This window comes from Malaya genurostris, chromosome 1 (genome assembly GCF_030247185.1).
Source record: "Malaya genurostris strain Urasoe2022 chromosome 1, Malgen_1.1, whole genome shotgun sequence".
NCBI lineage: Eukaryota > Metazoa > Arthropoda > Insecta > Diptera > Culicidae > Malaya > Malaya genurostris.
Genome location: NC_080570.1, coordinates 99,669,322 through 99,694,649, shown reverse-complemented (window position 1 = coordinate 99,694,649; position 25,328 = coordinate 99,669,322). Strand labels below are relative to the sequence as shown.

The 25,328-nt window shown below is 35.3% G+C and overlaps 2 protein-coding genes across 2 annotated transcripts in view; one reads left to right on the top strand and one right to left on the bottom strand.

Annotated features, from left to right (window-relative positions):
- Nucleotides 1-2,653: 2,653 nt before the first annotated feature.
- LOC131425211 (polymerase delta-interacting protein 3) lies at nucleotides 2,654-4,713 on the bottom strand. The gene is made up of 4 exons (XM_058586891.1): nucleotides 4,098-4,713; nucleotides 3,457-4,043; nucleotides 3,153-3,358; nucleotides 2,654-3,082 (listed from the first exon to the last, which is right to left on the bottom strand). The coding sequence occupies exons 1-4, from the start codon at nucleotides 4,498-4,500 to the stop codon at nucleotides 2,974-2,976; spliced, it is 1,305 nt and encodes a 434-aa protein (XP_058442874.1). The 5' UTR covers nucleotides 4,501-4,713; the 3' UTR covers nucleotides 2,654-2,973.
- An 8,282-nt stretch (nucleotides 4,714-12,995) lies between these two features.
- Nucleotides 12,996-25,328, top strand: part of LOC131425210 (serine/threonine-protein kinase S6KL) — a 56,198-nt gene continuing 43,865 nt past the window's right edge. Inside the window, exons 1-2 of the mRNA XM_058586890.1 lie at nucleotides 12,996-13,367; nucleotides 24,140-24,306. Of these exons, the coding sequence (XP_058442873.1) occupies nucleotides 13,242-13,367; nucleotides 24,140-24,306 (293 nt within the window). The 5' untranslated portion in view covers nucleotides 12,996-13,241. The remainder of the gene's footprint in view (nucleotides 13,368-24,139; nucleotides 24,307-25,328) is intronic.

Genomic DNA, 25,328 nt, shown 5'->3' with positions numbered 1-25,328 from the left:
TCTATATTCATAAAATGTAAGCAATTTTCCATCAAACGTTGGTGAAAAATTGTTTAAAACTGATATATCATACAAAATGTCAGGCTTAACATGCATTCGAGAATAAATTATTGTTAAAAAAGATTGTTTGAAACTCAATCCTGCAAGTCACTTTAATAAACTCGTTGCACTGCATATATTAATCTATAACATACGTACTGAATAAATTGTACGTAATACACAAGCTAACTTGGTTTATTCTTGATCCTTAATTAATACTCTCTGATGTACGGAAAATGTTACAGTAAAAATAAAAATGCTTACACATTTCATCGAAGATATTTGTTTTTTGTTTCGACATCTTTTTGCTCGGCAAACATTTCCTTCTTGGTAAGAAGAATTTTTAGGTAGACCACATCAGGATGATCTGATTCACTCTTTTTAGTATCAGTTGCAATTATAATAGCGCCTTCTTTTGTTGTCAGATTTCACTCTGAATGTCTGAGGAGGAAATCATCTTTTCTTCTTTTATTTGAATCAGGGAAAAGCCCACTGGAATTAGTTTCTGTCAAATTTGTTCTCCAGCAGGCATAAAAACTCCTCATCTTTTGCATCAATAGATCAAAATCATCCAAATGATACATTTGCTTAAATCTAGTGCTTCTATAGTAACTACATCTAATGAGACAGTAACATAAGAAACGATTTCTTGATAACATTACGTGATAAATGAAAGTCGAAAGAATTGAAACATTTGTTAAATATGCGGAACATGCTAGCAATGAGCTCGTTATATCCATAATTAGTTCTAACATAGGGAATCCGAAGAAAAAAATAGGAAAACTACGACGTCGAATGTCAAATTGTAACAATTGAAAGTTCTATGTGCTCTTTAAAATTTAACTTGCATCCAGAACACCCAGGTCCTTAACAGACGATGCGCTTTCGAGAACAGTTTGTGGCATATTATAGTCGAACTTGAATACAGACTTTTTGCTACAAAAAGAGACGACGGAGCATTTAGTGGCATTTAAACAATTTTGAAATATGAAATACGAAAGTCATCAGCGAACGATAGTTTCATACACTTGATCGAAAAATTTAAATCGTTGAGATACAATAAAATTATGAACGGTCCAAGGTGACTTCCTTGAGAAACTCCAGATGTAACAGCACTTGGTGAGGTTGAACAGGCTCCTTTTTTCACTATCATTTCATTACCAGTTAGATATGATCGAAGCCAATTAAAAAATGATCCATTTAATCCCAGTCTACCTAACTTGGAGATCGTTATGTGATGATTTATTTCGTCGAACGCAGCAGGGGAAGTTGAAAGCTTTGGCATGGATCCAAGCTGAGTCTCTGACATGTAGTCAGAGCAACTATGTGTTATAAAATCCAGAACTATAATTTCAAACAACTTCGATACAGCGCACAAAGCAACAATTCCAAAGTAGTTGGATACTATACCCTTGTTCACATATGATTTCTTCCATATTTCAGGAAAAATTCCAGAACGGAAAGAACAATTGAAAATGTTGGATAGTGGAACCAACTAACTATTAGAACACTTTCTTATCACCACGAATAGAATCCCAGAACTTCTTCGTTTCTTTTATTGTCAGACTTCGCTTCGTAAGCATGTCGTGTAAATTTTGCTTTAAGAATTCGATTTTTATCATACACAAAATTTGTTACCATATTATTGAAGAATCGCATCGCAAATCGCAATCTTTGCATTATTGAATGTATTATCACTGAGACGATATCTTCCATCTGACATCAATATCCTTGGGTGCAAAATGTTGAAATAGCAACTTGTATCACTCGAGATCGAAAAGCATAAAATCGAAATTTTGTCCACTGAAGAAAACATTGGCTAGAACCTCCTTCTAGTAAATTTTAGTTTTATCAAGGGAAAATTCGGCCATCTCGACCAATTGCTGAAACGTTCGCCCATCTTTAATTTTTTAGGGTTTCATAAAACTCACAAGTTTCAAAAATTTGCAAAGAATTTTATGGAATGATGTTTTCTGAAATTCGCGCTAAATCCGCGCCATAGCATCAAAATCTTAGCAGAAACCGCGCCAAATCCGCGAAAATCGCGAAATCCGCGAAAACCGCGAAATCCGCGCGACCGTAACAACCCTGCGATTTCATCATGGCTTAGCATTTACTTGAAGTTCACTGATATTTAAATTTTTTGTGGCAAATGAGTCGCGTTTGAATTCATTCGAGTGAAAACAATAATGGCTTACTCATATTCCTTCAAAAGTATCCGTTCGTCGTATGGTCGATACGGACGTAAACAAGAATAAGGGTGTATATTATTTTCTTACGAAACGAACCGACTTCGCTTTTACCGGCTCCCAGTTCCCGGTTCCGGAATTACCGGCAATAGTGGTCAAAACCTCTGAAACGAAACTTACTCAATTTTCTCGGAGATGATTTGATCGATTTTACAAACTTAGGCTCAAATGAAAGGTTCTATAGTACCCCATAGGTAGCTGTTGAATTTCATCTATGAGACTATAGGACCTTTCGCTTGAGCCTAAGTTTGAAGTCAAACGAACCTGCGTTCTGTAGCTTACGTCACACTGTGACTGATTCAAATAACTACGTTGGAGTTCAACAAATCATCATGAAAGTGATATCTATGTAAAATGTACGTGCGTGACATATTGGTAAAGTTTATTACATTATTATGATTCAATGGTTTGTTTCTTCTGAGTTTCCTTGTGTCATTTGCTGATTGATTGCATATAAACAAAACTTATAACTGAAACAGTTTGTAATTCAAATGAATGTCGAGTTTTATGGTAAGCAGTATAAAATTACAATACTTGTAATTTTTTCCATTTTATGCAAAAAAACTAGTGTAAGTACTTAAAAAGAAGCGCGTATCAAGGTAATTCTTTCCCAAAAGAAACTTTTCACATGTATGTAATACCTGTCTGCTCATCAAATTCAAGTTCACATGACGAAATGATTTTTCTAATGATCTCGTCTGAAAAGGACAGTGTGCAAGGCGTCGATATCTATCTCAACCTGCGGTTTTTTTGATGCCGATGATAGTGAAGACGATTTCAATGATCTTGACGAGCTGTAGTTGCAAAATGAATTAAGTTTTATTGTCAATTTAACGAGCAATACATTTCAAAATTGTTTTTCACCTTGAGTAACTGATGGCTGGAGCTGTTGGTTTGTTGGAAGAACGTGGCTTTACCAACAAACACTTCATTGGTTGACCGTCCAGCTGACGGTTGTGATACGTATCAACAGCTTCTTCTGCATCCTTCAAAGAACGATAAATAACTTCAGCTACTCCTGCTCGAACGAGACGTGATTCAAGTAGATCGCCAATATCTTCGAAAAGTTCCTGTAGATAAAATCGTAGTTATTCGAAAAACATGATGCACTATTTCGACACTACTTATGGGTCTAACAGAACGATAACTAAGATTGCTCGCTACTTACTTTAATATCATTCTGTGTTACACTAGAATGAAGATTGCTAACGACGATTCTATAACCGGACATTGGCGGCGATGGTGAAGGTGAAAGCGGTGGCTGATGGTGCGGAGCATGATTGTGATACCTGCTGCTACTACTACTTGCAATGTGTTCATCTGCAGACATCTTGGCAAAAATTCCCATCGACTCGCTTTGATTAGGAGCTCGTTCCAAACGGGCACGCATCGTAGACGAGAGATGGGGTCGATCTTCAGCATACATTGGATGCGATGGTGGAGGTGAACGTACTCTTGTGATTCCACGTCTTGGCGGAACATCGTCGTAGTGGGGAATTGGGGCTGGTGCAGGATTCTTTTGTGAGGCAGGTCGGGATGTATGAACTTCATAGCAGTCGAAAGGATCGCTGTTCCATGACAAAGTTTGTGGTGGGGGCGAATTACGCACATTACGACTGAATGTTGGCAATGGTGGCATTGTGCTTGGTACAGTGAACATTTCATTTCGAACCGTTCGTTTCAACGGGCCTATCGGTCGCCGTAAGTCTATTTCTATGCCATAATCCACATCCATCTCTTCAAGATATGGTTTCCCTAGTAGCAATTTTAGATATAAGATGAGCAATTATAAAATGTTACAAATTTTACCAGTTAATCTTTTTTTGGGAACTCCGTTCCCAGGAGGAAGTTTTCCTTTACGTTTTAGCAGTCTCAACCTAGCATCTCCGCTATTTCGTGCTATTTCCACGAGCTTATCTCGAGCATCTCGAATTTGGGCTCGTTTTCTCTGTATGATTTTCATCCGAGCATCAATCACCATAGCTGGTTTATTAACGGGGAGACGAGGCTTCAATTCTGCAGATTTTTTCTTACCAATGCGATTAGCAGGCTGCTTTTTATTTGAGCGAGGACGAACACTTCTAGCTTTTGGATTTTTTGAATTGCGTACCTTGCCTGCTCTTTTGGTTTCAGTAGAAATCCCTTGCTTTGCTCGTTTCCCAATCGCCTTCTTTTTTATTATTTCGTCCAAACTTAGGCTCATTGCATCCATCTTGTTTCGACAGTAAAATTCTACTAGCAGTAATAAACAGTAATTAACACTTTTCTCAAATCTGTGGCCTGGTTAATTTATACAGTTTTAACCATTAATAGCGAAGTTTATGAAAATAATTAATTTTAAAGAACTCAAGACAAGCCGTACCAGAAATATTTTTGATAGCCGATGCAGCTTCGCAGCTACGAACTGCTTTTGAAACTAGTGATGTCCGATTATTGTTCGAATTATCGATTAATTACACCGTTAACCGAGAAACATTAAATCGAAGATCTTAGGCAGAGATGCCAGGTAAAAATTTCAAATATCTTCAGACAGGGTTGCAAAAGTCAGTAAATGCAAATATATATATATATATATATATATATATATATATATATATATATATATATATATATATATATATATATATATATATATATATATATATATATATAGAGTGATCCATCTTGCGATTCACGAGGGGCATCACAGTAAAGTGCGGTGACAAAAAAGGTTACTAAGAGCAAATTCAATAGCTGCCAGATTCATATGGGTGGTCTATAGCATGACTGAAACTGAAACCAACGTATTCCCAGCAGGCCGTTTTAGTTTTATTTATTCGAACAGTTCTACCGACGACACGACCAGGCACTCCGAAGGAAAATCTGAATAAAAAGTGTTCGTGGGCAATTTACCGCCAGTTACCAAAAATATAGCGACCTCTTGGTAATGATGAAAATAAATTTCTTGGGCAACACTGTTTAAGTTGCTACGAACTTGTTACCAAGGAGCCCAATAATAAATAAACAAACCATTTTAGAATGTTTTGAAACAGTTATATTATTTTAAATTGTGTGCCATCAGTGCCAAATTAATAAAAACGAAAGATTATTCTTAAGAAATCGAGAATGTACGTAGCTGTACAAGGTGCCGCGAGTCATCGGCCGGGAACTCGTCCCTATGGGGACGTTCAACGTGACTGGTGACAGATTCAGAAACTCTCACAACCTGCAAGTTTAACTTTTTGGATTTGCACCAACCGAACTGGGACTGGAACTGGGTACCCAATATCCAAATTTGACATGACATATATGCGTCATCTTATATTTTATATCTTTTCAGGAATATCCAATCGAGTTTCCGAAACATCACTATAGCTTAATATATTGTCATATATTGTCATTAAACTAGGAATTTCCTGCCAGTCTGTACGGAACAAACGAAAAAATTTATTGTTTGAATGTATCCGAAATGACATTTGACTACTTCAACCGGTTCCAGACGCCTTACGGGAAATCGTAGTTACTGACTATTTTCAGCTTGAGAATAAATTATCAAATTATTTGAAGCAAACTTGTTTTTATGGGTGGTTTACAATGTGCACTTAAGAACCGATAATTTTGATAACCAATAAGCTTGATTCCCGCACTTTTCAAGTTCATAAAATTTTACACATGTTTTGCGAAGGTCTCCAAATAACAGAGCAGAAGTAGAGGAGTTTCTCGAATGTCTGAAATTTGACAGCGTATTGTTTTACAACATGTACGCTGATCAGAAACGAGGCGGAACAAACTCAGATGTGCAAATATACAAAGATTTGTGAAACAATTGAAATAGTTTCACTTTCAAAAGTCGTTAGAAAGAGCAAATATGAATTCGGTTTATATGTGTATTCGTACCTGTATACGAAGTGCGATTCTGGAATGGATTAAAAAATAAAGCTCAAATATTTGAGTATCTTTGATTTGCTGCACTCGAATTTCATGCATCTCGTAGAATAGTACGAATATACCGGATCGACTCAGTTTTATCGTTTATATTTCGATACTTAATTTCGATAATTGGACTGATAAAAAGTTTCGGAACAGAAGTACTCCATACCAAAGATCTTGGTCACATACAGTAACCTGATTGCGCTGGTCTTACAAAAAAAATTTCATATATTCGAGCCCCAGCTGAACTAATCGATCCACTGCCCTGACGCCTAATGATGTTGCAGAACTTGCAACTTGACGCGAAATAAGGATTTTCCACTCGAGGCGGTTAGTTTTGTTTACATTCCTCAAGTCTTCAATAAGTGGTAACCAAGGTTTCGTTAATTGTTATTTAAAATCAATAATTCATCAACTTGTGTTGCCATTTTTAATAATTTTTCAGGTGATTTCGTTTTGACATCACCAGTTACTGAGGGGTACTTAAATTTGCGATACAGTTTCGATAGACGAGTGGCAGGTCGTGTCGTCGGTTTTACCAAATACAAATAATAATACCCCTTGGTCTTATACAAAAGCATGCAATTTTTTTGGTTCATCAAGAGAACAAGTTGGCCTAGCCCATCCCTTAGTTTTGAACTGACAGATCAGAATGGTTGAAAAAAAGCATATCTGGCAACGCAACATCGAAGTTGCTATGATACGGAACTAGTTTGTTTGTTGTTTTTCTGACTTTATGTATTGCATTATGAATACCAGTTATGCAGTATTTAGTATTTTAGTTTCACTTCCATAATATCACACAAGATCTGCTTTTTCGTGGAAAACTATTATGTCGTGAGTCCGCGCATACACTATTGTTTATGCTTTGGTACATTGGTCAAAACATTGCCAATTGACGAAAGTAGCATTAATGATTATTTTTCATTGATTTCGACCTACGTCAAATGTGTTGACAGATTTTTTAGTGAATCTATAGTGCATCGAGAAACGGTGTTCGGGTAGTGCGTGTATTAGGACATTCCTAACAAAATGCAATAAAAATCTCGGTTTGTTTACTTTTGTTACTCATAATGGTCGTAATGAACATTTTATACAGATTTTGTTTTGATGAAAATTCCTAGTTATATAAATGTGTGTGAAATGTGCACGCGGAACTAAACAAATTAATCTTAATATTAGTTCCAGAATTTTACCAACATTTCCGAATTATGTATTACAATTTCTTGATTTGAAAAATTACAAAAATTACGGTAACGTTGATATAAACATACTGAGGGGCAGATCACTCATTGAAATCACTAAATCCAAAATGCGCATTGGAAAAATGCTTCACAATGTGTTGAAAATGCGTTAATCAATCTAATGCACCTACATTGCATTTAAAAATCTAATGCATTAAAAATTGCTTCAGTCATTGTAGCTAAAATCATATGCTTTTGCAAAACCGTCTCTCTACACTTTGAAGTGCCAATCCGGGTTTGTTCATACTATGTAACTATGTAATATAAGATATTTTAAAAATTATAAATCTGTCATTTTTCTAATAGTACTGTTGTTGTACCGTTGAATTCCACTATGTTATATCACGTCATTACACTCTCACAAAGTCACTATTTTCACAGTCACTATTTTTCCGAAAGTGTATAAAACGTTATAATACAGATACGTATTTCGGAGTGCTATTTGCATCCTTCTTCAGTGTATCGGTTTTATTTATTTATAAAACCGATACACTGAAGAAGGATGCAAATAGCACTCCGAAATACGTATCTGTATTATAACGTTTTATACACTTTCGGAAAAATAGTGACTGTGAAAATAGTGACTTTGTGAGAGTGTAATGACGTGATATAACATAGTGGAATTCAACGGTACAACAACAGTACTATTAGTGACAACATTCTACTAACAGCTCAAACAAAAATTTACTGTCATTTTTGTTTTGATTAAAATTTCTAGAAATCTCAAGATGCACTCGATCAAGGTGAAAAGAGTCACGTACCGTGATATGCCATCTCTCGTTTGCATTAAGGAAGAAAATATGCATTTTCTAGAATTATTACATTGTTTCAGCCCATTGAAGTGAATTTTTCGTTTCAGGATTAGCTTCTTACTCGAAAGCGGAATTAATTAGATACTGTCATCCCCCTTGACATTGACAGCAAATGGAGAAAAGCATCGATGAATGTTTCGACTTTGGTTTCGAATCGTATTTAGAAATTATCGTATATTCTCAGATCAATTTATGATTAGTCGATGAATTGTTAGTTTATCTTCAAAAGGCATGCAAATTTTACCACTTTACTTCTATATCCACTGAATAAATCAACAAAAAAAGAGTTTCGCCTTTTTCGATTTGTTTACTTTTATGCTTCCTGTGTGAATCATACAGATACGCCCTTGCGCATTTTTAGTGAAATTGACTGGTTTTCGCGACTTAGACAAATCTGCGGGTAATTTTATCGTCTCATTTACTATTTCCAGTGGTAAAAGGTTCGAAAAAAATCTGAAATGAAGAAAAAAATAGTTTCGCTCTTCCTTAATAACAATTGAAGGATCGCCCTGTTTGTTTGCATGGAACACGGAGGGCGAAACTTACGTAAACAAATGGAATGGCAGTTTCGCTTATTATAGTTCTTTGTAGTACTAAGATTGAGATTTTTGTAGAATCTGAATTTTTAGGAAAAAATGTAGGATTTTTTAAGCATTCATTGATAGGAGAGAGAAACTCGATTTGTTTACTTTTGTAAGATTCGTTCTTCTTTAAAAAAAAACAGCTGAATTTTGCTCTTGCCCGCATACGCATGGCTGCCAGATGGCTGACTAAACGATGCCAGCTGTAAAAATATGGCTGGCAGACATTCTGGTGACCAACTGCCTCACCGCTGACATTTTCAGCGAAGGTGAGAAGATGAAAACACTCGGCTAACTTAGATACAGGCGACTTTGTTTTGTTAAATTGGACAACCGTCACTGAATCAATCTTGGTAGCCGTCTGGTGGCCATGGCAGCCCATGTAGCCAAAACGCTATGCGGGTGTTCAAGTTCAGGTGCTTAGACTCAAAACTTACCCTCTTAGAAAAAACGTTAAACGGCGATCCTTCATTGGTCCAATCCATCTTAGAAAAAAACGTTGAGCCATTTTTAATATGAGGTGTTGGAGCTCCGTTGGACTAGTTTTACGCGAGAATTTCTGAAATTGATTCCACTTATTTTTTTAAACTAACATTACATACCTGCACAGTACTTCTACTTCAAGTAGAATAATAATAATAATTTTTCTCTCTATATGAAGATAACACACACTTTTCACACTAATGTAGCAATGGAAAAAAACAACAACAAACCGTTCCAGCAAGTTGAACGAATATTTCGTGCAGTATGTCGTTCAACAAGTGCTCAAGGGCCTACAAAATAGAACGGTCTGCTGAGAGGGATACGTTGGATCATTGGTCCAAATTGGACCGTCCAATGAACGACCAATTAATCGTTCAACGGGAGGCCGACACGGGACCTTTGTTTGCCGATTTTGAAACAAACCGTTGAACCGAATGCCATTTTTTTTTGTTCAACAAACCCGGCAGACAGAGGTCCATTAGTCATCATTTAAAATTACATTTTTCAGGCTCGTGTAAGGGCCGCTTATGATTATTGATGAAAACTACTGAATTTTAGATGTTTGCATATATTTTTTAACTTTCATATATAATTGAGTAATATCAAAGAAATTATATTATCAAAATATCCACTAATCACATTCCACGAACTAATCGCAAGCAACATACTTTTTTGCGAGCATGGTGCACTCAGGCGAGTCCGTATCGATATCCTACACTCAAATAAAAATTCACGTTCGATTCACTTGAAAAATCACGTAGAATGGTTTCAAATGTCAAATTGAATATTTTACGTGACGAAAATGAATGTTATACGAACATCCCCTAAAATGAATAGAGTCATCACATAAAGTTTACGTGAATTGACCAAACGTCAAATAATCTAAGTGAATTTCCAGTGTGAAAAACTCGATTTTGAAAATGGCGAGCAGCGGCCCTCGAAGTGTAAGTAGTGTAAATATTTGCGAGAAAGGTTATTTAATTACAATTTTTTACTCCATCGACCGGACCATTCAAGTATGAAAGTTTCCATGTGTTCAACTGGACCGAGTGCCTGCGTGAGTCCGGAAGTTTTCCCGCTCCTGCCGAATGCTTCAAACAGGCCGTCGGTATGAAGCTAGAGACACTGGAACCATGTAATGCGACTTCAACCTGCATCGGTAGTGTTGTGGGAGTTCTTGGATCTCGACTTCGGCTTCGGTTGGATGGCAGTGACAACTTTAACGATTTCTGGAAGCTTGTCGATTTGAAATACCACGACGTTATTAGTTGCTTTTTAAGCCATTGGAATTATATGACAATTTTCTGAAATAAATATTTTATATTTCATGACATTTTTCATTTCATAGATTTATACTAAAATCTGGAATCTCCCTTTTGACTTCAACCAATATATAAAATAGTGATTTTCTGGTATCTAAATTTGGTATGAACTGATAGATAAATGTGATATGAACAGTACATTACATTTTACCTATGAAACACGTAACTTTTACTGGATTATGCATTAAACAGCTTTTAAATGCCAGTCCATTAAATCCTACGTGAAAAGAAGGGTGGAAAATATTCACATAACTTTTCACGTAACTATAATATGATTATTATTTTGAGTGTAAGTGACCAGAAGTTCCACAATTAGGGTAAAACAGGTATTTTGACCCACTTTAGCAAGCAGCATAATATTGTGGAATTAATGTTTTAATTCAACACAATATGGTCAAATTTTAAACAAAGATTACCAATACACATCCAAGGGTTGCAAAAACTCGCTATGAGGCTCGATGCAATCCGTAAAATGATGGTAAAGATGAAATTCATCGCTGATCTAAACCGAGCCTAAGATCAGAGATGCCAGATCTGCAGATTTGTCTGTAAGTTCTAGTTTTCGCAGACTTTCATAAAAAATTTAATGATTTTTGAAATAACCGCGTCCTTTATTTCCTCGCTGAGTCAGTTTAGCGTATCATACTTTTTAGAGAAATTGCTGCCTGTAAGAGATACTTGGTGACTGCAGACATTTTTTCGGATTTACCAAATATATTATATATCAATATGGATCACTTTAACGAATTTAATACAAATCGAAAAAGACATCACAGTAACACCATCTCGTGGCGGAAAAGGCTATTAGTTCAGTCATGTTGAATAGTTTGCGTTTATCGTGCAACCAGAAGCTAATTGAGCATCATGCCTACATAGAGGTAAGAACATTTCATATTTAAATGTTTTTTCTGATGAAAGTAAATATCGCCTATAATTAATGTAGAAGTACGATCTTTTAGACATATCGTCTTCACTTTCAAGAGTTATGAAGTAGTATTTAACATTGCTCATGAATGTTATGAATAGTGCTGAAAAGACGAAACCTATAGGCTGCAAAGGCAGATCACTTCTGATATAAAGAAAAACATTAAAATGAAATGAACGGTGTATTAAATGTTACTTTGATTGCGATGTTTTTCATTGCGTTCATGACATTGAATTTAAATTAGCTACACATTATCTTTTCTCTCAGGGAAAGTTAGAATGTAAAAGAAAATTGTCATATTTCTAAATTGTCTATGAATTAAAGGTGCATATACTAAGCGATCTGCTCCTTGCTATGAACTGTTTTGCGAATAGTTGAACTTTTAGTCAAAATTTGAAATTTCTAGAATTATTTTCTAAAAAGTAATTGAATTTCTTTCAACAGACGAATCATTTCAAAATTTGACAAATAGAAAGTTTGATTAGCACTGAAAAAATGTTAATAAATAGTATGATAAGTACACTACAGTAAGCAAAAGAACAAGTTATACTTATTACTTTTACTTCAATTGATAGCTCTTGTTCAGGCGAATTCCGGTTTATTCATATACTAAATAGTTTTGTTTTGGAGCATTTATATATTTATTAAACAACCTGATATTGTATGTTTCGAGAAATAACCAGTTCTTCTTAGAATTTCAACATAAACTGTTGAAATTCGCTGGAAATTAATAAAACGGCCGACCTTAGTCTGCATCATCCATTCCTCTAGCTGGAGTGTAGTGAATATCGAACGGATGATGCTGACTAAGGTAGGCCGTTTTATTAATTTCCAGTGAATTTCAATAGTTTATGTTGGAATTCTAAGAAGAACTGGTTATTTACTAGTTCTGTATATCCGAAAAACATGAAGATTTAAATGTGTATATTCAGTAATGTAATGTTTTCGTTTAAAGATAAACTGAAAATCAGCACGAAAACGTGCAAAATCTGGAAAGAAGAAGAAGACAAATTGACAATTCAGTCTACATCTTCTCACTCAACTACGTCAGATTTCCGAATCAACCGGTTGTAGGCGAAATTTATTCGGAATCGGTTGTTGCACTGGAGTTGGAATTGATTCGGAATTCCACATGATTTCCACATGGAATTCCGAATGAAAATTTTCGCCGATTCGGAATTGATTCGGAATCGATTCGGATCTGATAATGTGGGTCGGGTTGATCGAGCAGCCAATTCAGGCGAAAATTCTAGCACTGAACCGATCGAGCACTGAAATAATGCAGTCGAGTAAGAATTCATTGCGTATTCCGTCATTTCGATAATGTGGGCAGTTGCTTCATTTTATCTAGATAAGATTGGGATCTTACTCAATTTTTAGTAGTCATTTTTGAGCGTGTACAGAAAATGTGTCATTACATGTCTAATATTTTTACGACCCGACGTTTCTTTGCGAACAAAAGCGAAAAGCATAACACTGAACTTTATGGAAAAAAGTGAGGGTATTTTTCATAATTCATGATGCGATAGTTCTTTTGTGTAGATTCGGATGAAATTAATAAATAAAAAACATAAGTGAGAGTGTCTTCTAAAGAACAGTGATGTAGTATTCCGTTAATTAACAAAATTGTATAATTTTTGTTTGTATCTGAAGTTAAGGAAGTATCTTTTCCATTATATGGGAAACACTAGCAGTGATCAAACAATCGGCCAGCTTGAGGAGGAAACTGTTCCTGCGAAATCATCGTTACCGTCATCATTAGCTATAAAAGAAGTGTCTAAAAACTTGGAGAATTCTGGACAGGTAAGTTTTGTATATTTGTTTCATGATTTGATATTTGAGTTTAGTTCACTGTTATAATTTTACGAAAAAACATTAATTTCAATCTGCTTATTACATTTGACACAAAGAATTCATATACAAAATTAGGATTTAAAAATTGGAGTTTTCAGATACTCATGTTTCTCGACCTCAAAAACTTGACAATATAAGTCAATAGTGACTCAAATATTAAGTCATACCATGCTTTTTGAGTCTTTCGTTTCTGGTTTTAAAAAATCTTTATAACTACAAATTTACGGCTTGTAATCCCAAACAAGAATATAAATTACTCCGAGTTTATTCCAAATCAGCTGTTTTTTAAAGCAGGGCGAATCTTACAAAAGTAAACAAATCGAGTTTCTCTCGTAATCTCGTTTCTTATGGCGTTTTTCATTGAGAAACACTGGTGGCGTGGATTGCTCTGGTTTTGCACTTTCGAGCAGAAATGGCAATGAAACACCGTCAAAATATTGCATTTCTGCTCGAAAGTGCAAAATCAGAGCAATCCACCCCACCAGTGTTTGTCAATGAAAAACGGCATTAGTAATACAAAGAACTCATTCTATTTGTTTACGTAAATCTCACCTTCCGTGTTCTATGCCAACAAATAGGGCAATACTTCAATTGCTAGAAATAAAGGCGAAATTATTTATTTTCGTAAGTTTAGATGGTTTCAGAACTTTTTACTACTGGAAATAGTAAATGGGACGATAAAATTACCCATCATTATTCGCACAGAGCATAGAAGCAGACCAGCTTGGAGCGAAATATATCTTCAGTTCAGCCATGCAATCGCACACTCAGGCAAGAATATCGTATGCAAATCACAAGACCGCCTTATGAAGTCACGAAAATTGGATTCCAATGAAAAGCCTTATGAAATTCATACGGGATTCTTTAGGAACACATGCTGCTATTTTGACGCGCACGAATTTGACATTTCTCTTTCCTACTTGCTACTTCTACGTACGAGATTCGATGCGGACTCGCCTGAGGGCGCCATACTCGCAAAAAAGATTTATTTATTTATTTATTTATTTCTTATTGGGTTCATCGGACATATGTCTAAATGAACCGACAGAGTGGGAAAAAGCCCATATGAGTTGAACGAATTTCATGCCATTCTCAGACAGGCGCAAAAACCACTATCTTTTAAACAACAAACACAAAACAAAAAGTAATTACAATGCGTCAAGTGAAATAAATTAACACATAGAAAAAAACAGTCCTTATAATATAGTTCGTTTCATTCTTTCTGCGAAGCGACGGGAAGGCTCATCAAACTCAAAAATTGTTTCAACAGAAGTAAAAGCTCGTGTGCACGCAGTTATAGGTTCGTTACTTCCAAATGAGGTCCTGTGGAATCCGTTTTGAAGTAGAGTCGTATATCGCAATGATCTGCTTGGTACTCGAAAACTAATTTTGCTACGCAATTCTGGAGCATCGATCTCCCCGTTTATTAATTTCGCAATGGTCAATGCCTGTTGAATTTTTCTTCGGCGCTGTAGAGTATCGATTCCCAATAATTGGCATCTGTCCGGGTATGGTGGCAAGTTTACAGGATCTCTCCAAGGCAAATGTCGTAATGCCATGTGAACAAAACGTTTCTGAACACGTTCAAGTCTAAGGCTCCACGATATTTGATACGGACACCAGATTACTGAAGATGTTGCTAATGTGTTGGGAAATGTGAGAGCTGAATAGCATGTTAATATGATGTCCTTGATCGAAGTAAACATATCGAAAAAGAGCGAAACTCTTTTTATGTTACTTTATTAAGTGGATATAGATGAACTGTGAAAAAAATTGTATACATTTTGAAGATAAATCAACAGTTAATCGATTTATCAAAAACTGATCTGAGAATATACGACAACTTCTAAATAGGAATTCAAATCAAAATCTAAACATTCATCGATGTTTTTCTCCATTTGCTGTCAATTTAAGATTCTCACTTTGAAAAACAGTTGAAATAATGTTTATATAGTACTTGGATATGTACTGATAATTCGACTTAAACATTTCATAAAATTTTACTTGTCATTCTACACTACCAATTAGGAACTAAACGGCGAACCCCGGCGAAAGACCAATCATGTTTAAGGTGCAATTTACAATCTTAGGAAAACAGCCATTATTTAAAAAAGCAAAAGCAGTTTTCTCCGCTGTCGTTGAGCGGAAATTCTAAAAATTAATATCAGTTTATTCAATACATTTTTGTAAATAAACCGATGTTCTTTTCATGAAGGATTATCTAGGGGTTGTCCATAAAAGACGTCACGCCGCAAGGGGGAGGGGCTGTTTCATAAAACGTAACCTTTTGTGACAGGGGGAAGGGGGGAGGTTTTTGGAATGTGACGTCCAATATTTTCAATGAGCACATTTTTGAAATACCTAATTATATTACTGCTTCGCCCTATTTCCTGAAAAATCCACAATAAACGTTTACATTATATAGGAAAACGTGTATTTGTTGATGTAAAAGCTTCTTCTTGTAAATTCGGAAATGAATGATGCAGGAAATCATTTTTGTTGTGATCAGCAAAAGTGCACGGAGGTGTGAGTAAATTAGCGAAATTAATAAATGTTGCCTAATATGAGTAAAAAAAAAGATGCCTTTAGACGGTTTAACTTAAGTTATGCACTGACAATTTTTCAGTAATTTGTTTTTCTAGCATTGATAATAGTATATCATAAGAATTTCTCTTATCTGATTCTGATGCAGTTTATTCAATTGTACTCCATTTGAAAAAGGGCGGGAGATCAACGATTTCAGACGTAGATCATGTCATGTCTTAACTTGATCATATGTGATTTTCCTCCATCAACATCAAAGCTTATCGAATCATCCAATGATTGAACTTACATAAATCAAGAATCATTTTAGCTCAAAACCACTACCCATTGTGTGACGGAAGATCAGTAGCGATATTGATCGATGTGATTTAAAATTCACTGATTCATGAAAAGATTCTCCGGCAGTGATCTTGTTTTGATGAGGTTCTTTGCTTCTGTTACAATTTGTGACAAAGGGGGGATGGGGAGTCAAAAATCATCAAACAAAGCGTGACGTCTTTTATGGACAGCCCCCTAGCGGTAGTGAAGAAAACTGCTTTTGTGAAATGATTGCAACAATGACTGTTTTCCTTGTTTACGGCAAAGAATATAAATAGAGAATGTTTGGATATTTATATTTTGTAGAATTTTGGGACAGGGTGTGGGCCAGTTTTTCAATGACTGGGTGGAAACATATTTTGAAGAAGTCAAACGAATAAGAAACATCATTTTTGGGAGCAAGATACTCTCAGAGGCAGGCCTCGAACCTGCGTTCTTTTGCAATCCGTGCATACGCATTTACTATTTCCGTCACCCTGAGCTGTGGTAGACATAGTTCTATAACATCACCGTGTTGGTAAGCGTACATCGAACAATGGTCTAAATTCTAGCAAACATCCACTCTGTTTAACAGACAACAAACACTAGTCATCTTGCTGTATACCTATTTTCCACTCGAGCAATGGGTAGGAGAGTATATTTAAAATCGCTAGTTGCCCTCTCTACTGTGCCAGTCGCTGCCTGATTATCTTCAGGGACAGACCTTATAAAGGCTGTTTGGATAGTCTGACCTTTCACTAGAGATGGTCGTGTATAGAAATTCTTATACCCGAACCCGACCCGTACCCGAGTGTTCAGCAAAAAAATTTACCCGTACCCTATTAAAAATTAAAAAAATTACCCGTACCCGATTAAAAATTACCTGTACCCGATGCGAATGAGTAGTACAAATTTTACCAAAATTCTGGATGGAAAAAATAAAGTGTTTTAAATAGCGAGCCGTATCAGGCTCTAGTTGGTAAGTAAAATACATTGAAATGCTTGTTTACATTTAAACATATAAATACACTGCGAAGCAGGAATCGAATTTCAATGTCTTTGGTACTTTATAGTCATTTCCAAATGCTAACAAAAAGGAGTAATATGTCGTAATACCCGTTGTATTCAATTTTGGGTAGGTATGTTTTTTTCGAAACAGTGCGACTTTTGATCCAATTCTTTAGAACCACAAGTAAGCGTGGTCATTATCTTGACACACAAATAAAAATTCACATTCGAATCGCTTGAAAAATCACGTAAACTGGTTTCGAATGTCAAATTGAAAATTATACGTGACGAAAATGAATGTTATGCGAACATCCCCTAAAATGAATAGAGTATCATCAGATCGTTTACGTGCATTGACCAAACATCAAATAATGTACGTGTATTACCGGTGTGAAAAATTCAATTTTGAAATTGGTGAACCGTGCGTCCTTCAAGTGTAAGTAGTTTGAACATTCGTGAGAATTTTTTTTTTGGTTACAATTTTTTACTACAAAGCAAAATGAATTATGATTTTGATTTAAATTAATCTGTTACCTATGTCCGTTTTGTAAGCCTCACAAACCCACACCCACGATGTCAACAATAGTTGGTGGTTTCTACAGCCATTGAACTTCTGTGCAACCTCCGGTGGAACCCTCAACGAGTAAACACGGTGGAAATTTGAGTATTTCGCGAGAAAAGATTTTCACCCGTACTTTTGCGATACCCGATTGAAAATAAAAATTTTTACCCGTACCCGACCAAAAACCCGTCGGGTACGGGTCGGGTTTCGGGTAAAATACCCGAGACCCGACAATCTCTACCTTTCACTACCAGAAGCAGATTGATACGGAAAATCAAGGTCAATTACTATTACTGGAACTCATTGCCATCTGTATCAAAACGTATTTCATCGAAAGCGATCAAGAAAGGTTGTTTAAATTATTTTAGTAATTAGATCTTAGTAATATTAGCATTCACAAACTAGTTTATAAATAACAATACTATTCTATGTGTTTCCGGCAGTGACAATTGAAAAGGCATAGCCTTACGTCATGTATATATTGATAAATAAATAAATAATTTGTTTTTAACAATTTATTATTTTTATTAAGAACATGAACTAAATACGCGTCGATTAATTGCTTGCCATTTGCTAGGGATTCAAACTCTGTCTGTAATGTTTGAATCCATTTGATGCAAACATTTCGTGGAGGCGGGGCTGGTCGATAGAACGGTGACTTCGGAACAAGATTTGCTCTGTATACGAAATTGGTCATTCGATTCGATGATGGGACTGTTTTCTAATACGTTATGTTACATTAATTTTATTTCAACTGAATATATATATATATATATATATATATATATATATATATATATATATATATATATATATATATATATATATATATATATATATATATATATATATATATATATAATATATATATAGGGGAAAAAGTAGGAAATTTTAGTGCAAATCGGAAAATATATTTACTAGCCCTAATTTTAGTAACGATTTTCAGCATCATGATTTTCCTGATACAACAAATGAAAACCATTTTATTGTCCTACACGGGTCAATGTTGCACAATCCATTAGAAATAGGGCCAACACCCCATGCCTCATTGAACGGTTTTTGTATGGGTTTGACAACAATTTTAAATCAATAAGAGCTTTCCTAGTTGTCATCAATAACAGCAGAATGAATGCTCATAATGAAAAATAAGTATAATTAGGATGCTTCTGCTGGATTTCTAATAAATTTCAGAATAAGTATGCATAATGGTAAAAGTAACATCAGGTAACAATTTTGAATACATTTATTAAGAATTCTTAAATTATATCGTATATGTTGTTAGAAGGAATCAGTTTGACGGGAGGATAGTTGTTCTTTAGTTCAATAATTTTTAACATTTTACTTTTTTCTAGACTATACTAGGATAAAATAGTATTCGAATTTACTAGAAATACTCAGTCCGCGAACAGTCCAAAAGAACTAGTTCTCCTAGTGAGTGAACTGGAGTTCTTTATTGAAGAATGATACTTCTCTATTCTTCTCTATAGAAATGAAAGTAATCGAATTCTTCGAGTATGTATACAAATAAGTTGCATCCTTCGGAACGTTTGCTGGTTTGAGGAATCTGGTAGAAGTTCGCGAACTTTGAAAATTTATACAACAGAGAATGATTATTGGAACATGCGAAAAGCATTCACTATTATTGAATTTGTTTATTAATAATTTGTAGCTCTCATATTATTTTCGAATAAACAAGTTTCCGAAAAACGAAAGGAAGGTTTAATAGAACTAATTCTTTCGGTCCAACTATTTAGTTTTCAACGTTTCTTTGAAACAAACGGCTTTGGCACTCCTAAATTGAATAAGTTTTAAGAAGGACTGATTTTCCAGATAGCCTTAAAAAGACTAATTCAATGGTACTCTTGCAAAAGATTGAATTGATCGAAAAATAATTATTTTAATTTTAATTATTAGGCTTTAAAATGCCTGATGATATTTGTGGCAACCTACAAAATACCAACAATAATTGAATTTGATATGAAAGCTGCGCTTAAGAGCATTACTGGAGCATGAAGTTTGAATAAAATGTGTTGATTTTTCGAGAGTTTTTTTGCAAGAATTTTGGTGCTTCATTCCTTCGTGAAATGCAATACTGATCACTTTCATCACCGTTGGCCAGATATATTTCTTGTTTTAATCCTATTGCTACATCGAGGTTACTGGCGAAATAAAGATGGAATACTTGAGCTGCGTGGTACTGTCAGTTCAGAAGATGAACGTTTGGACAAACTGTGGATGAGATTTTTAAACGTAGTTCCATGGCGATTCGCGGAAAATACTTCATTTCTCAACTCTCGATGTTCTTTTGGACATGGGATTTCTACTTAAAGCTAGAATGAGAGAAATATTTTAGGAAATAGGGGAGAACAGGGCTAGTTGGCCGAGTTTTCGTTTCGGAATTTCTGTACTCATTCTAGTTAGACATTTTGATAAAGGGTTTACGCTGCCTTGAAAATATATTTTTTTAGCACATTTGTGAATTTTTTCATAACTAGAAAAAATGGGGAAAAAGTTATTAACAATCAAATGCGGAGAAAAAAATCGGTAAACTAACCCCAGGGGCGGGGTAGTATGATGAAATATGTGAAACACATTAAATGCATCAATGGAAAACGTTTATTAGTGGAAACATTTCAGATGAATTGGAATCATGAGAGGAAAGAAAAAAACTAGAGAGAGACGAGCAGATATGACACTTCATAAAAAAAAACTTTAGTAACTTGTAGTAAGTAATATGTATGAGGGAATAATAAAGCCGAGGGAATAGTAATGCATATTAATTAACTATGAATACAATACTTATAATCATCAACATTACTCACTCAACTCACGGGAGAAGGATATTTGTTAGTAAAAATTTCAGTACTGGTATTATTCGCGTGCGACTCAGTATGTTCCGGTTTCAAGATGCTCGGATGCACCACTAAACTCACTGACTTCCCGAGTGTACGTTTCAACAATATCCTATATTGAAGTCCCGGGAAGTCTTGATTCACAGCTCTTATTCGAGGAAACTGAAGAAAAATTTGCAATACTATCGCGTAAAGAATAAAAACCTATTTTTAATAAATGTAACTAGGCTCAACTGGTTATATTGGTTGATCTGGACAGCCGACTACCGAGAAAAATATTAATTTACTGTTTGAAATATTAATATCAAGTGTTTTTTACTATGTATTCAATATACCGATATATGTTATCTCTGTTATTAACTTTGTAATATAAACGATTTTGCGCAATGGTTAATTTTTATCATTCATTTTATAATCCTGAAAGACAATCAATAACATGGAAGAAGAAATCATTCCTAATAAAACTTTTCTCCGAAGCTAGACGGAAATTGATAGGTTGAATAAAGAGATAATTTAGTAAAATAGAGTAACCAGAAGTGAAACATTGAAAATATCTGTTAACTGAAAGGAAAAAGAAACTCCTGCAATTGTCGCCTTTTACGACATGGAAGCAGGAACCCAGTGGATCTATTTTAGGTTCATTTTTTTCCGCCGGATTCCACACGGCATTTAGGCTGGTACAGTCCGGAGAGAGCTAATATTGATTCGCGTTACGCATATTACTGTACAAAAACCTAAATTTACTCAAAAGTGCTGAAAAACGAATAAACGGGTTCTTGCACAAACGGCGACACAAAAACACCTGACATTACGTCGGTACATGGGTACATGGCCTAATTCTCCACAAAAATGACAATAGAAGTCGCCGTTGCGTATAATAGCCCTTTCAAAAAAGCCACTCGGTCAACCTGCATCTACGGCCAACTAGCTCCGGTCTGAACATAGGCTATTTATTTGGGCTAGTTCTATGAACAGGGAATCACGCGCTCCGGGAAAACCGGAAAAAACCGGAAATAGCTAATTCACTGGCCACCCTGAAATTATTTCTAGTTTCTTAATTGATACATACTTTTCCTATACATACTTTTCATTTTTCATCCATTTATTCTTTTCGAAATCGTTTTCAAAGCTTCCGTAACTCATAAATGGGAATGATTACAAAGAAACTATTTTGCTGTGAATCTAAGGTGCATTATATCGGTTGTCTACGTGAAACAACAACTTGAAACACACTAATGTAACATAAGATGTTGAATAATAATTTAATTAATTGAATAATGGAATGATTTTCTTCGGAATATGGATAGGCACTTGCGCATTTTTGAATATAGTAGCAGGTGATTCAACAAGATCTACATCCGATTGCTCCCAAAGACAAAATATATGCCGTAGTAGCTGTTCACCCCTACATCAGGGGCTTCTCGAACCTTTTCATAATTGTTGCGAGTATCGAATCGTTTACTCTTTCCCGAATTTGAATAACGGATAGAATGATGAGGTTCCAGCATCAAATATTCAAATTCAAATGGATGAAATGGAAGGTGTTACCATTCTCTTGGTTCCTATCTGTCTTTTCAATCGTAGTTTTTATCATTTTAGACATTCTTGTTCCAATGGCAAAATTATTGAATTATATTTGTTATATTTGATCAGTTCTGTGGTGAAGTGTTACTGTCGGTATTCGATTTTTCAATTGATTATCATTACGATAATTTATGAACGCTTTTAACTGATTACGATCGTATACATTTGTTCGGTCGATTTCGTTTGTATTCATTTTTCAATCATCAAAAGATGACTTCGCTTGAACGAACTTGATTTAGATTTAGAAAAATATGTAAGAAAATTTAACCCAGTTTTATAACCTGCGACAATTGCAGCACTTTCTCTTCTCCCGATTTCGATCACGATTTTTTCAGTGTTTCAACTTTGGTTGTTTTGTTTTTTTTCTAAACTATCCCTTCGAAAGGACTTTTTCCTTTCAATTTCTTTTAGCTTCTAAGAGAGAGTTGGCATCACTGGGAGTGCGATGCGGTGTCCTGGTGCTGCTCTCAAAAAAGTATAATTTCAATGTGTTGTTTGATAGATATATTTAAAAATTAGGTTGAAATAGTTATTTTGAGTGTAGGTGTAGCAAGTGTGTGGTTTAGTAGTGAGAGCGTTATTTATTGAATAATATTGATCCGCGAAACTAAAGATGCTCAAGTGGCGGATACTGTGAATTTGTCGCCCCAAAATTCAACGATATTAACCTGTTAACCGATCGAAGCGCCGTCTGCATGTCATTGTCGGTGTTGTCGGATTTCTATGGAATGTGTGAAAGTTTACAAGTCGATCGTGTCATTCAGACTGAAGGTCTAGGGTTGGTCTACAGCGGACCCATTCGCGAGTGTTTTTATTTTATTCTTTCAGTGGTCGTGTTTCATCTAGCGTTACTGACAGCAGAGCGAGCAGGAGAAAAGGGATACTGGTGAGATCGTTCCTTGGAGATATTTTATATTTTTCTTACTTATTATATTTCTCCTGAGTATCGAAAATCAGGTTTTGTTGAGATCATATTGTTTACCAAAAGATATCCGGATCTCTTTCTCTCCCTACTAACAAATCTCCTATCCCGTGATGCTCCCAGTGGTACTCGCGGTCTCTAGAAACAACGAGTATCGGACTAACATTCCTTCCTTTCCCTCAGTAGCACAGCCTTTGGTCGTAGCCAGTGTCATTATTGATCATTTAATAAAAAGTTATGAGTGAGTGGGTATGTACAGTGAAAATGATTGGTTTCTCCCAAGCTTTATTTTCTTGGTTCATTGTACATTTCCACTCATTCGCTCAATCACGAAGTGCAACTACGGGCGATCTTCTTCAGCTCAGCTCAGCTCAATTTCTTTTAGCTTCTAAGAATAGTTTTATCTGATTCATATTATTTATAATCTTTAGGACTGCAATTTGGTTGACAAAAATCGATGAAATTGCTATGGTCAAGAAATACCTGAATTTCTGGTTCCGGAATCACAAGGTGATGACTAAATAACTAAAAATGCTCAAGTGAGTCACGGTGATATTTTCTAATTTTTCTTAAGTGTGCGCGTGTTGCCACAAAAAAATGGTGTTTCATATGTATTAACATACATAAACGTGCATACAAACAAAGACAACTCCAGATCTTGACGAATTGAGTCAACTGAAATATGATAACGCAAAACTTTATGAGTAGCCTGATAAATGAATCGATTGCTATGAGTAGTGTTAATCAGAGTCACTAATGATGCGATTATACGTTCCAGAAAAGATTTATTTTGGTATATTTTTTCTATCATAAGTAGTCATTAGATTTTCCTGTGCACTGAGAATCGTTGTTCTAGACTGTCTGAATATGTCATACGAATATATATGAGACGTTTTCTTCATACTAATTGTTGAAAATTTATATTTTTTGTTTCATTTCATGTGATGCGCAGGTGAATCGTTCACTGAGTTGGAATGGTGTGATTGATCGATTTAATCAAAATATTCAGAGAATAACTCGCTCCATTTCCTGTACATCAATTTACAATATCGGAGTAAATACACACCAATCCAGCAATCATTCTCGAGGTCGTCCTTGGAGTCGTATATCACGTAAAAGGTATTTATATTGTTTATTATTAATATTGTGTTTCCTTGAAAAAGTTATCTAACATGCAAACAGACTCGTAATTAAATCTTTCTCCAAGAATCTTCCTCGACGAGATTAATCGACTCTTATCAAGAGCTCCTTGCGGTGGATGAGTTCCATTAGAATAGAACCAGAGACTGGAACTCGTTCCGCATTAATACTGACTCCACTATTACTCCTTTGCAATAATCCAAGAAGTACGGAACTACAAAGGATGCCTACTCAGTTTGCTGCACGACTTTAAAGCTAATAATGAAGTTTTGGGGTTGTCTGTTACCGATTATTCTTATTGTCTATCAAATCAGTATTCCGTCTTCTTTGCGGAAACTGCTCTTAGCGCCGCATCTACACCAGCGCTTGTTCTCAAAACTAATTACAATCTGTATATACTCGAGGCAAGTGTTGCTTAAAACCTATTCATGGACAGGGTAAAGTTAGCGGAAACCAAGAAACCAACCGTTTGCCGCTACTTTGTTCACCAACAAAGTTCAAAGAAAAAATTTAAAACTTGGGTCGCTGCTTTGTAGCAAAAACTAAGCCACTATCTGGAAAACTAAATCATCCATCTTGAAAAACTAATCTACTAGTGACAAAAGATTCTATCGGACCTATGAACTCGGTATGGAGAGCATTACGCAAAATGAGAACGGATGGTCCATTTTTAAAAATATGCTTCGTCTGTAACCAGCTTCACTCAGTGGTACACTTTAATGCAATATTGGTATCCTGAATTATGCGTGTGTTATGTATGCATTTTAATATATCACTTTATCTTGTGTGATTTTCAATAATGTCAATAGATATCCATGTAAATCGCTTGTTACTCACGATAATAAGCGAATCGAATGTATTTGAGAATAGATTTTATCGCATGATTGGATGTAGGGAGTGGTATGTCCTATCTATAAAAAAGCGATGAGCTAGACTGCAGAAACTAACGCGCAATCACACCGCTGAAGGCTGCTTACAAGGTTATCTTTTAAATCATTTGC

Coding starts and splice junctions, on each gene's coding strand:
- LOC131425211 (XM_058586891.1), bottom strand. CDS start 4,500: ATGGATGCAATGAGCCTAAGTTTGGACGAAATAATAAAAAAGAAGGCG. Junction 4,044..4,097: donor TCCCAAAAAAAGATTAACTG/GTAAAATTTGTA, acceptor AATTGCTACTAG/GGAAACCATATCTTGAAGAG. Junction 3,083..3,152: donor CCAGCCATCAGTTACTCAAG/GTGAAAAACAAT, acceptor TTGCAACTACAG/CTCGTCAAGATCATTGAAAT.